Source organism: Schistocerca piceifrons, chromosome 8 (genome assembly GCF_021461385.2).
Source record: "Schistocerca piceifrons isolate TAMUIC-IGC-003096 chromosome 8, iqSchPice1.1, whole genome shotgun sequence".
NCBI lineage: Eukaryota > Metazoa > Arthropoda > Insecta > Orthoptera > Acrididae > Schistocerca > Schistocerca piceifrons.
Window position 1 is genome coordinate 359,432,410 of NC_060145.1, and position 16,337 is coordinate 359,448,746.

Sequence of the window (16,337 nt, forward strand, 5' to 3'; positions counted from 1 at the left end):
AGGCTGCTATTCTCCCATGGAGACGATCGTAGAGATGCTGGATGTAGTCCTGTGGAATGGCTTGCCATGCCATTTCCACCTGGCGCCTCAGTTGGACCAACGTTCGTGCTGGACGTGCAGACCGCGTGAGACGACGCTTCATCCAGTCCCAAACATGCTCAATGGGGGACAGATCCGGAGATCTTGCTGGCCAGGGTAGTTGACTTACACCTTCTAGAGCACGTTGGGTGGCACGGGATACATGCGGACAGGCATTGTCCTGTTGGAACAGCAAGTTCCCTTGCCGGTCTAGGAATGGTAAAACGATGGGTTCGATGACGGTTTGGATGTACCGTGCACTATTCAGTGTCCCCTCGACGATCACCAGTGGTGTACGGCCAGTGTAGGAGATCGCTCCCCACACCATGATGCCGGGTGTTGGCCCTGTGTTCCTCGGTCGTATGCAGTCCTGATTGTGGCGCTCACCTGCACGGCGCCAAATACGCATACGACCATCATTGGCACCAAGGCAGAAGCGACTCTCATCGCTGAAGACGACACGTCTCCATTCGTCCCTCCATTCACGCCTGTCGCGACACCACTGGAGGCGGGCTGCACGATGTTGGGGCGTGAGCGGAAGACGGCCTAACGGTGTGCGGGACCGTAGCCCAGCTTCATGGAGACGGTTGCGAATGGTCCTCGCCGATACCCCAGGAGCAACAGTGTCCCTAATTTGCTGGGAAGTGGCGGTGCGGTCCCCTACGGCACTGCGTAGGATCCTACGGTCTTGGCGTGCATCCGTGCGTCGCTGCGGTCCGGTCCCAGGTCGACGGGCACGTGCACCTTCCGCCGACCACTGGCGACAACATCGATGTACTGTGGAGACCTCACGCCCCACGTGTTGAGCAATTCGGCGGTACGTCCACCCGGCCTCCCGCATGCCCACTATACGCCCACGCTCAAAGTCCGTCAACTGCACATACGGTTCACGTCCACGCGGCATGCTACCAGTGTTAAAGACTGCGATGGAGCTCCGTATGCCACGGCAAACTGGCTGACACTGACGGCGGCGGTGCACAAATGTTGCGCAGCTAGCGCCATTCGACGGCCAACACCGCGGTTCCTGGTGTGTCCGCTGTGCCGTGCGTGTGATCATTGCTTGTACAGCCCTCTCGCAGTGTCCGGAGCAAGTATGGTGGGTCTGACACACCGGTGTCAATGTGTTCTTTTTTCCATTTCCAGGAGTGTATTTGCAATGATAGTTTTGAGGCTGTCAGTCAAGAGTTCACCTCAAACCTTGAGCATTTCGGCAATTACACCGTCTTCCCCTGATGTTTTGTTAATTTTTCAGATGTGATGCAACGTTTCACAACTCCTCACGCGTACGTGGAGTTGAATCCTGGTTTGGGGTCGTAACATGGACATCAAGTCTGACTATTGTTGGTTCACAGTTGTGTAACTTCCCGAAATGCTGTTTCAGGATTTCATAGTTGGCCTTTGTGTTCGTCTCAAGTGTTCCATCAGGGCGTCAAAAACATAGAATGGGTGGCTTGAAGGTTGCTAGTTCTTCCCTAAATGCCCTATAAAAGTTTCTCGTTTCTTTTAAAGTCATTATCAATTTCCTCTAATCGTTTGTGATGGTACGTACGTTTAATTTGTCTGATTGTTTTGGATGTTTTCTTCTGTGTTTACAAAAAGTTCTGCCGATTCTCCGGTGTTTGATGGCTGTGCCAAATCTTCCAGGCTTGAATACGTCGTTCAAGTGCTCTGTCGCAGTCTGTGGTCCACCACCTGTGTTTCCTTTTCTGTCGTGGTTGACCGAGTTTTCTTGATGACTGCTGGATGGTTCCAAGAAGCTCTTCCCATGTTTCCGTGTTGGTATCTAGTGATTGCACAAACTCCTCTGAATGTTCTTTTAGGTATTCTGGATTAATGCGCAGCAGTTTAGATTTTCGGCACTTCTTTGGATTAAGTATGAAGCTGAATTTGACTTGTGAGAGATGGTGATCTGACTCTACGAGACCTTCGCGTACCCTCACGTTCATGATTTCTGATGAGAATTTTCTAGTTTTCGCTACATGATCAATTTGATATTCCACAATGTGGTTGTTTGGAGATCTCCATGTAGTCATTTTCATCGGTGTTTTCATAAAGTGAGGACATTATTTAGAGGTTGGCTATCCCACGTGTGTTGATTAAGCAATGTCCATTGGTGTTCGTCTTTTTGTGTGCTTAAAAATGTCCAATTATATGTCTGTGTTGAAGTTCTCTTCCAGTTGCTCATTGAAACCTCCCAACAGATCTTGACATGGTAATGAGGGATCTTGGCGAGTATACGCTCGAGTTGTGAGCAGAACTTCTCCAATGTTTTTGTCAGGATCGTTATGGGCTGCAGTATGTGCGTTTACCAGTGTATAGGCCTATTGGCACATTTAACTGTGACTAGAGAGAGGTGTTCAGAGGGTGACGAGATCACGGAGTCCTGGATACTGTTATGCACGAGGAATACCGTTCCCAACAAATTTATGTTACTATTTTCCAGTTTGATTGCATGCTTTCCCTTGTAGAGTCGATAGCCACTGGAATCAAAGTGACCACAATCACGAAAACGTGTTTCTTGTACTGCAAGTATACGAATCCCAAATCTATCACAAGTATCTGTCAGTATCTTGAGTTTTCCTATTTTAGTCAGTATCTGTACGTTCAGTGTACCAGTGAATTGCTTTCGATTTGGTTTGAGTAGTTTTGGGAAGCTCCGACTCTTCCCTGCATGATGTTCTGGTCACCCAGAATCCGAATGACCAGGTTCGCCTTCGCTCTTCTGAGTTACAGCCTGAGGTAGTTGCTTTGTTGCTCGTGTTTCCCTCATGCTAAGTTCATGGTTGGTTTGAGCTGGTGGGCGTCTGCCCGAGGCGAGTGGCTGATTGCCTATTCAATTCACTCTTATCGTACGGGTTGTTAGTCCACGGATTAAGTGCTGGAGTTTTGTAGGTGCCTTTTGATGTTTTTGGCTTTTACCCTCCTCCTTCATCCGGGCTTAGGACTGAGCTACTCAATCCACCCAGTAATTGCTCCAGGCGGAGTTTATTTTTTAAAATTTTTACAAAAAGTGATGACTGGTTTCGTTAGATTAACTACCATGTTCAGATGACATGTAGTATTATAAATGTACTCGCTGTGTACAACTGTGGAACGCCGTTGCATCATTGATAACAATCTCACTGTGAAATCTGTTAAGTGTAGCCATACTATCGGCGACAGCGATTCAAACAAAAAGCCTACACAGAATCGTAAAAATCTTATACATTGAAACGTCCATGTAATTATTTTCGTTACAGTTAGTAACTGAACTCAGAAAGTTGTCATGTAAGCTGTGCTTGAAATCAAAAGTAAAACGTAAAATATATATACAACGTCGTCACACTGGGTAACTTGTCCACCCAGTGCGAAAATGTATATACATTTTACGTTTTAATTTTGACTGTCAGTACATTTTAATTGGCAAATCTTTGTGTTCAGTTTGCTCACTGTAACGAAGATAATTAAATAGACGTTTCAATGCATAAAATTTTTACGACTCTGTCCAGGCTTTTTGTTTCAGTTGCTATCACCGATAGTGTGGCTGCACATAACAGGTTTAAACTGAAGGTTTAAAATAAGAATGTTATCGACGATGCAGTGGCACTGTACACTGCTAGTGCATTTATAATACTACATGTGATCTGAAGATGGAAGTTAAGCTACCGAAACAGGTCATCACTTTGTATAAAAAAGTAGAAAATTAAAATTTTTTGTAATTTTACATTTGATTATCAGCATACGACCGCTTTCTCCTACTCTAATAGTGTCAAATTTATTCAGTAAACAAAATTGTATGTCATTGGTAGAATTTGTTGACAGGTGACTGAATGGTAAGTGGACCAAGGTAGTTCTTTACTGGATTTTTAGAGGTAAGAAAAGATCTAGACAATGTCAGACGTAACAGGAGGCGAATAGATGAGATTATATTAAATGCATAATGAGGACTTACGGACTTGACAACGACTGCCCAGTTTGAAACTGTGGCCTACTTCAAAGACGTATCATTTAATTCCAGAGAATAACAATTCTCAAGTACACTAAATTGGTTGATGCTCGTAGCTGAAAACACAAACAACGTTTACAGTAGATAGTAATGTGCAATTAACTTATGATAACGAAGCATTTTGTATACAAATCAAAACAGTTACCAAAAAGTAATCGGCAACGACCAGTATTTAACTAATACTTTGATAAAGACCTGAAGTTAAACGATAACAGGACAACGTTAATTGTATTTATCATTTAATAAGGATGAGAAACTTGTACGTAATGTGCTCTGAAGTGGCTGATAATTACGTGGAGATAACAGAAAATACATTGGAGTTAGCTTGTAACGATCAGATGAGGCTTCGAGGCTGATGTGATGATAGAATGGTGATGATACTATGGTTGGAATTTGATGGCAATGATCTGAGGGAGCTCATCTGGGGCAGACGATCAGAGAGATGTCATCTGAGAGAGATGATCTGAGAGAGACGATCTGATGGTGAGGGTCTGATGGTGACGAACTGGTGACGATGTTCGATGGTGGCGTTTCATGGTGATGTTATGAGGTTGACGACCTGATGATATCGACGTGATCTGTCGGAGAGCGTGCCTTAAGGTTGAAGCAAAGAGGAAGATGCACTGAGAAGACGTGTCTGCGAAATATCAAGTGCCTCAGTTACACAATAGAGACACTATTAGACTTCCGTCAGCTGGTGTGTTTAACACAGATATTGCTATGACCAAGCCTGTGGCGCAGAGCACGTGGCAATGGGAGTGGAAGCAACCTGAAATACGCACAGAAGCTGCTTGGGCTGAAATGTTAATGAGATTATTACCTTCATTTGGAAAGGAATTCTTACAATACATTTAATATCTTACGATCCAGCACCCCACTTGAAAATTTGCATGGTGGATTTCTCTGAACAAAAATGTAAAATATTAGCATTTAGTTTCAACTCCTAGTTTTGTTGGAGTAGTGCATCTTACGTCAAAACCTCTGACGTCCAGCAATCAATGCTAAATAAACAAGCCGTTTGAACCAATCTCAAAACCACCCCTCATCTACATTGCATATCATCTGAAATGTTGTTTTATGAGTACGCACTTATGTTGTTTATTTGAACTAGTAGCATCCTTTAATAGCAGTTGTAATTTTCATAAAAATAGATAGGTGAATTTTAGAAAACCTAAAATCAGTTGAACTAGACTCTTGTTAATTCCATTTCCGTGTGTGAAATTCTACAAGCGATGCATGAACCAAATTAAATACTCCATTGAGCAGACTTTGTACAGACAAAGGAGAAATAAGTCAATGTTCACCGTATTTCAAAGCTGTTACATGATGCTGCGAATCAATTCTCAACCTGTACTGTCGTGACTACTGTTATTTCGTGGTTTGCAGGGCCCTTACACGGGAGCCAGCATGAACCCAGTGAGGACACTGGCTCCAGCGCTCTGGAAGAACGTCTGGACGGACCACTGGGTAAGTTCGCAGAGCTTTTCCAGGGACCACATCTAAGTTGTGTTCAGTATAAGAGTAAATTGGGACGAAGGTTTGGAATCCACACAAACACTTTTCATGGGGAGTTTCTTGCTGGCAAACAGATCCGGACCTTGCTTCTCACTGAACAGAATGTCTTCCAAACACATGTAATAACAAAAAAATATGAAAATATATTGAAGAATCCGCCTCACTTGCGAGAATTTTCTGGTCTTGACCTAGGTTTCGGCTAGAATAGTCTAGCTTTCTTCAGAAACATAAAATTACTATAACATGCCAGAGTAAGGCACAGATAACATTAAAAATTAAAACCTATAGTACCGTGGTACCATGTCGAATTAAAACCACTTAACTGAAGTGCAGCCCCGGCATCACGTTACCACGCGGTCGGTTGGCAGCGGCAACAACGTTGGCACTGACCGCTGCACGCGTGCCTTACTCTGGTATGTTATAGTAATTTTATGCTTCTGAAGAAGGCTGGATTATTCTAGCCGAAACCTGGGTCAAGACCAGAAAATTCTCGCAACTGAGGCGGATTCTTCAGTATGTTAGTCTATCACAACTGCTGACTGGGCTACAATATGCTAAAAAAATGTGACGAAACGCATCACGTTACCACGCGGTCGGTTGGCAGCGGCAACAACGTTGGCACTGACCGCTGCACGCGTGCCTTACTCTGGTATGTTATAGTAATTTTATGCTTCTGAAGAAGGCTGGATTATTCTAGCCGAAACCTGGGTCAAGACCAGAAAATTCTCGCAACTGAGGCGGATTCTTCAGTATGTTAGTCTATCACAACTGCTGACTGGGCTACAATATGCTAAAAAAATGTGACGAAACATGATCCTTCAAAGTTCTTTTTAGAATTGAGTATAAAGAATGTTTTATGTAATAGTCTGTTGAATATTTTAGGAAGAAAACAATATTTTCCTCTCATTAACGGAGGCCGTCTGCTTGAGAAAACTACACTGAAGTGAAAAACGTAATGATGAAAATAACTTTCGTATGATCTGTTACTGCCAAGTAACATAACTAAATGAAACTTGGGCCATACATAGAAAGAATTATTACAGTATGGTACACATCGTATCTGAAAGAAATATGCAATGAGTCGAAACGAAATGACACTCTCATTCAAAAACGAAAATTGCACTGAAATCATCGCTATTTATCATGGTTCCCTGGGCATTACAAAAGGCAGGGCATGATCCTTAATAGGATGCGTTATCACTGCGGGAGGCAGTGCATGCTCTGAAACGTGCTCCGACGTTGCCTACAACGCGTTTGACAACGGTGTTCGACAATATTCCCACGTGCATTATGTGTTCACACCTACCCTTCACATAACTTTACGACCATCATTGTCGAACATAATCGTTTTGATGGTCCAGGTGTAGGGAGGGCTAATGGCGTGTGGGCGTACTGATCTATAAATCTTTGAACACGGTACACTGGCCTGTCAACGTTGTTGTTACACTGTACTCCTCCCCCATGTGTGTCTTTTCAGGGGTAAATTCGGCAATGACTTCGTTTTCAAGGTTGACAGTGCGCGTAGGCATCGAACAGCGCAGGAGGTAGCGAGAGAGAGGGAGAGAGAGAGTGAGAGAGAGAGAGTGTGTGTGAGAGAGAGAGAGAAGGAGAGAGAGTGTGAGAGAGAGGGAGAGAGAGAGAGAGAGAGAGAGAGAGAGAGAGAGAGAGTGAGTGAGTGAGAGAGCGAGAGAGTGTATGAGAGAGAGAGAGAGAGAGAGAGAGAGAGAGAGAGTGAGTGAGTGAGAGAGCGAGAGAGTGTATGAGAGAGGGAGAGAGAGAGAGAGAGAGAGAGAGAGAGAGAGAGAGGGAGTGTGTGTGTGTGTGTGAGAGAGAGAGAGAGAGAGAGAGAGAGAGAGAGAGAGAGAGAGTGAGTGAGTGAGAGAGAGAGAGAGAGAGAGACAGTGAGAGAGATTGTGACAGTGAGTGTGGCAGAGAGTAGGAGAGCTATTGGAACGAGGGGACATTCAGCGAATGGACTGGTCTGCTCGTTCCCCCCTTTTTAAACCCCATCGAGCACGTGTGGTGTGCTTTGAGGAGACGTGTAGCATCACTTCCACATATACCAAGGACCATCCAGCAGTTGTCAACAGCACTGGTGATAGAATAGAATGCAATACGACAAGAACTCTTACCAATTTTGCAGCTATCATGGGAGTAAGTGGTAGAACATGCAGTGCAATCCGTGGTGATTGCACACACCGTTAAGATTCATGTCTCGCCTTTTGTAATCTGCAGGGGACCATCATGAGCAGCTGTGACTACAGTGTAGATATTGTCTTTAAATAAAAGTATAATTTATGTTCGTCTCCTTGCGTCTTTCAGTACCTTCTGCACTGTACTGTAACAGTATATACAATACGTGATCAACAGATATAATTCCAGCTTCGGAAAATATCATGAGCATTTAGGTATACAGTACCTTTTCTAATACACAGGTCTGTACCAAACTTTCAAGTACGGCAGAATGTGCCAGATATAGCTTCCCTGTTTAATTCCAATCTGTGTCACGCTACGCTGTATCCCACATAGGGTAAATCTTCACTACATCGCAATAAGTACGGCGTCCATGGAGACGAGGTGCACGCCAGAGCTTAAGTCTTCGAATTGGCTTAGTACTTACGTACCGCATTTTTAAAATGTGACTACGCCTATTCAGGCTGTTTTAGTTTTATTTCTAGACCATGCCCTCTTAGACAATTTATAGATTCAGGTATATCTTCTGAAGAAGACTCAATTATTTGCGCTGAAACCTAGGTAAAGGATGGTTTCAATACCGCAGTCGAGGCTGTTAGTTTCTTATATAATAAACTAATGTCTCTGCTATAGGAGAACTATGCATTGCCAACGACTCCCCTTCAAACGCCGCAAGATTCTTCCACAGTACTCTCAAAATCTTTATAACCACCGAGCGTTTTCACGCTGAGTGGTCAGATATGTGTCATACTCCTAAATTATAGGGGTAAGACGTCCAAGTATCACATGGTTAACACCTCCACGTACACAGTAGGGAAGGTCACTCTTCCAAATCAGTGTACATGTTTTTTTGTAACGTATATGGTTAAATCTCAGGCGCGTCGCAGTCCAACAAAATGTGCGTGGGACAGTTTGTTTGGAATACTACTGTGTGACGGGGACACGGGGCTGTAGTTCACTATAGGGCACCCATATAGCAGCGCTACAAGTTTTCTATTCATTGTTCCACTGGCTACTTAGAGATGCTTTCAGTGATGCAACTAAGTCTAAGTTCTGGTCCTTGTTGTATTCATCACTGCCAGTAATGGATGCGTCCTATGCTAGCCTCCCGTATTTTCGTTGCCTCAAAAGCGTCCCCGACAGTTGACGCTAACTTCTGTGGCCTCCTTTTATCGACGTACTCACGGCACACTACGCTGGTGTGCAAAAGTGTAAGGATGAAAGCATCTTTCACATGATGTGTCATTGCCAGGTAAAGTAGCTTGGTGAAAATTCGACCACAGGAAGAACTGCTACAGGGTAGTACAGAAGGCAACTGAGAAGACATACGTGATGATTTGAAAATATGAAACTTTTTATTCAAAGACAATAATCATACTGAAGTCACCACCGTTCATGATGGTCCTGTGGACACTAGAAAAGATTGTACATGGTTTTTAATATGGTTTGTGGTCACTACTGATGGCAATGCATGCTCTCCAAGATGCTGCCATGCTGGCATCAAGTTTGGTAAGGAGTTCTGGTGGTAGGGCGTTCCATTCCGCCAACAGCGCAGCTGACATCTGCTGGGTGGTCGCTGGTGCATGTGGACGTGCTACAACACGTCTCTCTCCAATGCGTCCCACACGTTCCCTGTGGGATTTAAGTCGGGGGGAACGGGCAGAACCGTCGATTCGCCGAATATTCTCTCGCTCCACGCTCCATGAGCTCCTCCACATAAGCTTTCCGATGCTGTCGTACATTGTCATCCATAAAATTGAAGTCATAGCCGTATGCTCCCCTGAAACGGCGCCTATCGGAAAAGAGTACAGTGTCACAGGAATATCGGCCAGTGAGAGTACTGTGTTCAAAGCCTGGAGGTCTGTACGATCACGAACATTATACCTACGCACAGCATAACACCCAGACCACTGGACAGACTACTGGAAATATTCTCATTCAGTTAGAGGCGGAACATCCAGGAACATCACGCTTTATCCTACGCTGCCTGAGATAAACGTAAACCACCCAAAAGGTGAGGAGGGAACGAAATAAAACTTAAGTGCTTTGGAGGAGATGTTATTTAAATGATTAAAAACGTGGGATCATGTGTACAAAGTACTTGAAAGTATGAACCCGCTTATCGATATGATGCTGTACCATCCCAGGCCTGGTTGCATGCAATTATTCGGTCGGGAAAGGTGTCATAAAGCCGTTGCATCTCCTCCTGAGCCAAGCTAGACCGCGACTGTTGTAAATGGTTCGTGATATCTTCGATAGTGACGTTGGGATTGAGTTGACATCCGAGCTAGTCCCATACATGTTCTATCGAGGAGACTCAGGGGGACTTTCTGGCCATGGAAATACCTCATCATCACGCAGGTTGTTCATAGAGACACGTACCATGTATGGACAAAAATATCCCCGTTGATAAATAGCACCATGGTGATGTGCAAAAAGTAGCACAAGAGAACGCAGGATGTCCATGACGTACTATTGTGACATCAGGGTTCCCTCAGTCACTACCAGCCGTGACCTGAAGTCATACTCAATGGCTCCCCACAACATGATGCCAGAAGTAATACTGCTGTGCCTGTTCCAGACATCAGAGGAATGGAACATCTGCTCAGATCACCACTATACTTGTAGATGATTGTTATCTGTGGAAGTTCTGGATCGCGATTCATCACTGAACACAATGCTACACCATCAGCAGTTCATGTTACCTGATGATGGCATTACTCCAAATGCACCCTCTCCATGGGACAGTAACACCATAGTCCAGCTGTCACCGACTAATGGTGCAGGACACAAGAAGTTGCAGGAAATTCATTACTCATTCTCGGCTGACAAGCACATACGTGAAGGGGTTACAGAGAGCTTGGTGATCAGACACTCGATCAAAACCTTGGACGGCGAGTATGTCTGCCTTCATACCCCCATGCCTTATATCAGGCCACTATCACAGCTGAAACCCACACAAATCTAAATATTGCATGATTCGACCAACCTGCGAAATGGAGACCCACAATGAGGAAACTCTCAAACTGTGCCAGATGCTGACAACGCTGTATCAAATGAGTACACAGCATCTCCAAGTCCTTAATCATTGATGCACCCTGGAGATTAGTCAATCACAAAAGGGTGCAACTGTAGTTATTTACATGCCTACTGATAGTGGGAATGCATAGGAAGTTTCACATTAGATGATGTCTTCTAGGTGTTTCATTTTCTTTTCGGGCACTGTAGTCACTATTAGTTAAGAAGTTTCATTGACATAAGACGATGTCCTCTGGATGTTTCACTTTCTTTTCAGGCAGTAAACAGTGTGTGTTTGTCCACATAAGGTGATGTCCTCTTGATGTTTCACTTATATATATACTAAATACTGTATGTGTGTGTGTGTGTGTGTGTGTGTGTGTGTGTGTGTGTGTGTCCAGCATCTCCTCTGGAACCCCTGGGTTGATTTCAATGGAATTTGGTAAATAAATGGCAAACTTCACGACTATCAGCACTGACATAGTTAAAGCCTCCTAGCTGCAATAGGAGCAAAAACTTATTTTTTCAGCTTTGCCATGTCGGCTGGCCTGCACAAGAAGCAAGTTGGGAAAGATTAATATCAGTCTGTCTTATCGACATGCTTTGCAGCACAACCTATATGGCACGGGCAACACTCATTTTTTCAGCCCTTCATGACAGGTGTGCTGTGTTAGTGTAATTAGGCCTGCTTTATCGACCTGTTTTGCAAGGGCTACACATGGGGATGTGCACAGCTGAGGGGAGGTTGATATGGATAAAGCAGGGCATAAGCAGAGGGGGCAGGATGGGACTGTTTGGGAGAGAGGGCAGGAAGGGATGGACAGAGAGAGTGGGAACAGAGAGAAAGGGGGGGGGGGGGAGAAGATGGATACAGAGAGAGGGAAGAAGGAGGTGGATAGGAAGAGGCAGGCAGAAGAATAAGGACAGAGGGAGGATGAGAAGGAGTACATGGACAGAGAGGTGAAGAAGAGCTGGATAGAGTGGGGAGAGGAAATGGAGAGAATGGGGAGGACATAAAGAGGGGAGGAGGAAATGGGTAGGAAGGATTTTGGCAGGAGGCAGGTAGAAGGTGTAGAGGGCTAGTGGGCAGGTGGTAAAGGAAGAGGGGAGAGGGAAGGTGAACGAGTTTACAGACAGAGGGAGGGGGAAGCAAGGTATGTTCAGAGAGTGTGGTCAGAGCACATGGACCAAGAGAAGTGGGAAAAGTAGATGAAGAGACAGGGATGGTGACAAGGAGGAGATGGACAAGTAGAGGTCGGAGGATGAGGTGGACAAGGAGATGTGGGGAACAACAAGTAGTCACAGAGAAGGTGGAGGAGGAGATGTGTGCTATGTATGAGCCGAACGCATGTACAAGCGAAGATGCATGTCTTCCCCTACATCCACATTCACCACATATATTGCACATACTTCTTCCTCCAACTTTGTACATCTCTTCTTTCCGCCCTCTCTAAGCTGCATAGCGTATGACTGGGCTACTGAGCTGATTTTAGGTAGAGTCTTCGGCCTTTTTGCATTATGACACTAGGAGGGGGAATGTGGTGGTCTTATCACCCCAAATGCCTTTTATTCCCACGAAAAATCCCCACTACTCATTTGATAGCAGGCTGAATGGACCTGATGCCATCCTGGAATTATTGCGATGAGGAAAAATCTCCGGCACTATCCAGAATTAAATCTGAACCGCAAGGACCAGAGTATAGTGCTCTAACATATATATGTTAAGGGTTCTGCACCATCTTGCAGGCTCACGAATAGGTTAAAAAGTATTTTGAATGCAAGATCTTTCACGGATGAACGATATCCTGATTTAATCCCTGTGGCGTTGCCTTCCCCACACGTGAATTCCTGGTTGGTCGAGGTTAAATCGATCTGAACATATTATTAATAGATGTTTTTGAGGATCATTTCTTGATTACTATGATATGTGGTTGTGATCTGATTGATAGTAGATCTCTCTTGGCGAGTTTTGTGATCCTGATAGCATAGATTGACGTTCGTACATCATGACCACCTGATGTATCACGCGAGAATGCTAACGACATGCAGCTCGTTTCTTTTAATTACTGAGTGACTCTGCGTGGATGAAAGGTTGTAAGCTACTGTGCTGTGTGAATGTGTTGTATGTGTTGGTGCTGTTGTTTTCAGATCTACTGGGTGGGTCCCCTGTCGGGTGCGGCGGTGGCGACTCTGCTGTACCAGCTGGTGTTCGAGGAGCGGCCGTCTGAGGTGACCTCCAAGAATAGCGACAACAGCGTCGGCTGCTGCGCCGGAGGTAGCACAGTCGCTGACGACTCTGTGGTGACTGAGAGCCACAGGTTCTAGCAGCGGACGCGCCTCTTCACTGTTCTCAGACCAGACTTGGGAGCATCTGCGTTGGCTCCTCAGCGATCACTAACTTTACAGAACCTGCAAGCCCTTAGTCTGTTCTTTCCTCACTGTGCAGGGGTCGATGAGGACTGAAAAGCCAAGAACGTAACCTCGAGGAAAGCGAGATCATCGTACGTGAAATCACAAAAGCCTTGTGAAAGACAGAATTCATATACTGCAGAAACTCGTCGCAAATGGATACTTCATGGCAATGGATCACTCAGACACTGCTTCCTCTCAGTGATCAATCCTGCCCTCTCAATGTGCCAATGGCTGCTCTCTAAGCTCAACAGAGCTCTAAGAATACAGGAAATTATTGAAATGTTTTTATTGCCTGTGCATCTCAAATCATGCTTGACTTGTTAGTATTAAGAGCTTCAAGGCTCAAGACCGATATTCACTGTGCCGTTAATGTGAGATACGAGATAAAATACTTGCAAATATTAGATAATTAAGGGTTGGCTTATGTTTTTAGGGCTTTAAACTTAATCTAATTGTTTGAACTTATTTACTTTTGTTTTCCAACGACGTACTCCGCAGTTGAGTGTGCACCGTTTTGAAATTTCCTGGCAGATTTAAACTGTGTACGAGAGTGAGACTCTAAACCGAAACCTTATCTCTTGTGAACAATGCTGTTACTGACTGAACTATACAGCCACTGCTCCATCTCGTGAGTCATATCTGTATAACTTAGTCGGTGAAGGTATTGCCAACTAAAGGCAGGTTTCCGGGCCCTACATGTACTTCTACACCTTTACTCCGCAAACAATCTACAGTGTGTGACGAAGAGTACTTTGTGTATCTCAGTCAATATCCTCCTTTCTGTTACAGTCACGAATGATACGCGGGAAAATCGGTTGTTGGTAAGCCTCCGTGTGCGCTCGGATCTCTCTAATTTTGCCTTCACGATCATTTCGCGAGATAAAGGCAGGTGGAAGCAATATGTTCATTGACTGCTTTAGTTCGTATGCTGTCGGAATTTTAACAGTAAACCATATCTTGCTGCACACTGCCTCTCTTGTAACGTTTGTCGCTCAGTTGGATGAGCGTCACCATTCCTAAATGTACGTTTAACGGTAAGTCGCTGCTCACCTTTGAGTTTTCTCTGTTTCCTCCATCGATGCTCCTATTTGCCAAGAGTTAACAGACTGAGAAGCAATATTCAAGTATCAGTCGAACTAGGGGTTCGTAAGGTGCCTCCTTTGTTGTAGACTACACTTCTTGAGAATTCTTTCAATGAATCGAGACCTGGTCCGACACACAGTTTGAATCTACCACGAAGCTTCGAAGTAGGAATACTGTTTGAGCTCGAGTGTTTTATTGACATGGATCATGGATGATTTCCATTGAGGCTTCTAGTGTGATTCAGTTGATCACCTACTCTTTGTAGCATTTACTGCAGCACGAATCTACTCTACCTGAACGCCTCGCAATGTAGTGCCTCAGTATGCTTCGTACCTTACATATGTGTCAAGAGGCTGCATACACCACAGTCTTTATGTCACTTGTGTGACATCATCTTTCCTTTATTATTTTCTACGCCAGTGTTGCAGCAGTGTGACTTACATGAGTGGCTTCACGCATATCAGTTAGGGGCACATCGCTCTTACGATACGTTTTCCATGAATTAACTCTGCGAATTATAAAAAGACAAGGCCGTTCCTCCAGTGCCAAAACATATTGAGAAAACACAAAACAAAAACAGTTTTAACTGTGTGAATTGGTTCTTGTTTTCAGTACGAAACTGTGATTTAAGTATCAAATATTAGAATATGTTTAGTATATTAACAAAAACATAGAAAACATTTACACTAAATACAAATAATGTATGGAAAGCATTTCGCGGTACACATTCAGTTCAGCTGTTAATACAGTTCATCTTACACCGAGGTCTCAACTTGTGGTGTAATGAAGACTACAGTGTTGTGTCGTATGTCTGGACGGCTCCTTGACAGCGGTACGACGTTAATCTTAAATAAAACCCTATTGACTGTGTTACTTATCAAGCTCTCTATTTCTTACCAAAGCCAGTGATACATACAAAATTTTGATGGCTCGCATGATTGTTACTGGAAAGTGTGTCACCAAGAATCGCGGTTGAATCAGTCGAACAGAATAACTTCATCTTCGTCATTTCCTATGTCCGCACTTCCTTTAATTTATCATTTTTAAAGCAGTAGTTTCCGTCCATTATTTACGTCTTTTCGTACCAAATGGTATTTGATTTCCTTTCTTTTGCTGAAATATCATTTCCCATTTCTTGTTAGGGTTGTCTTTTTTCAAATGTTTTCGAAGCTTAACTACTTTCTTTCTACACATTTATCGCGACATCAATTTGAAAACACACTACTTGTTACCAAAGATCTCTCACCAATGAACATAGCTTGCCAAGGAGTTTCATTAAGTATATTTCAGCTCCTTTCATGTCATAGAGTCTCTGATGAAAAGTGCTCTGACGAATTTAAAAAACAATTTCGCAGGAATTAACAGCAGATATTTAAATTTACTTCTATTTTTTCCTGTAAATATTTTAAAATTTCTCTACTCTAGTTTGTCTGTTGTCCACACTGCATATAAAATCCCTGCCATTTTGAAAGTATGAGATGAGATATAAAACTTTAGAAAGAAGACAAAATTACAGTGACTGCTCCGATTTTAATGTGAGCTCCTGACTAATCGCTATACTTCAGTTAAAAATCATCAGACATTGATGTTATGGTACAGGATATTCGATATTCGCTCAGCAGGATCTTGATATTAAATCTAAACAACGTTAGTATGGGATATTATTTATTGTACTCAAGTTTATGTTCACCAAAATAGAGAAGCATTTGAATATTTCAAGTTTTAAAGCACTTACATTTTACAAATGTAAATTTAATTTATGGTGCTGGTTTTGTTTATTTATTTATTGTGAGATATATTTCTATCAAACTGTAGCAATAGCTGTTTATTGTACACATTTGTTTTTTGTTTCCTATTTATCACGGGTATGCACCTTTTGTTACCCTGTTAAGTATATTAGTATATCCTGATGCTGTGAACGTAAGTTGTTTTGTAAATTGTCAGATTTTATGTATATGTGCAAGTCACAAAAATAAATTTTATGTTTGTTAAAAGTTTGTAATATTTCTTTCTTTCTTGAATGTGGTCTTATATTAAAAAAAGAAAAAGAAAA

General features: G+C 43.4%; 1 protein-coding gene across 1 annotated transcript in view; it reads left to right on the forward strand.

Moving 5' to 3' along the window:
* Positions 1 to 16,137, forward strand: part of LOC124711519 (aquaporin AQPAe.a-like) — a 51,675-nt gene extending 35,538 nt beyond the window's left edge. Inside the window, exons 5-6 of the mRNA XM_047241641.1 lie at positions 5,450 to 5,530; positions 12,938 to 16,137. Of these exons, the coding sequence (XP_047097597.1) occupies positions 5,450 to 5,530; positions 12,938 to 13,114 (258 nt within the window). The 3' untranslated portion in view covers positions 13,115 to 16,137. The remainder of the gene's footprint in view (positions 1 to 5,449; positions 5,531 to 12,937) is intronic.
* Positions 16,138 to 16,337: the final 200 nt, after the last annotated feature.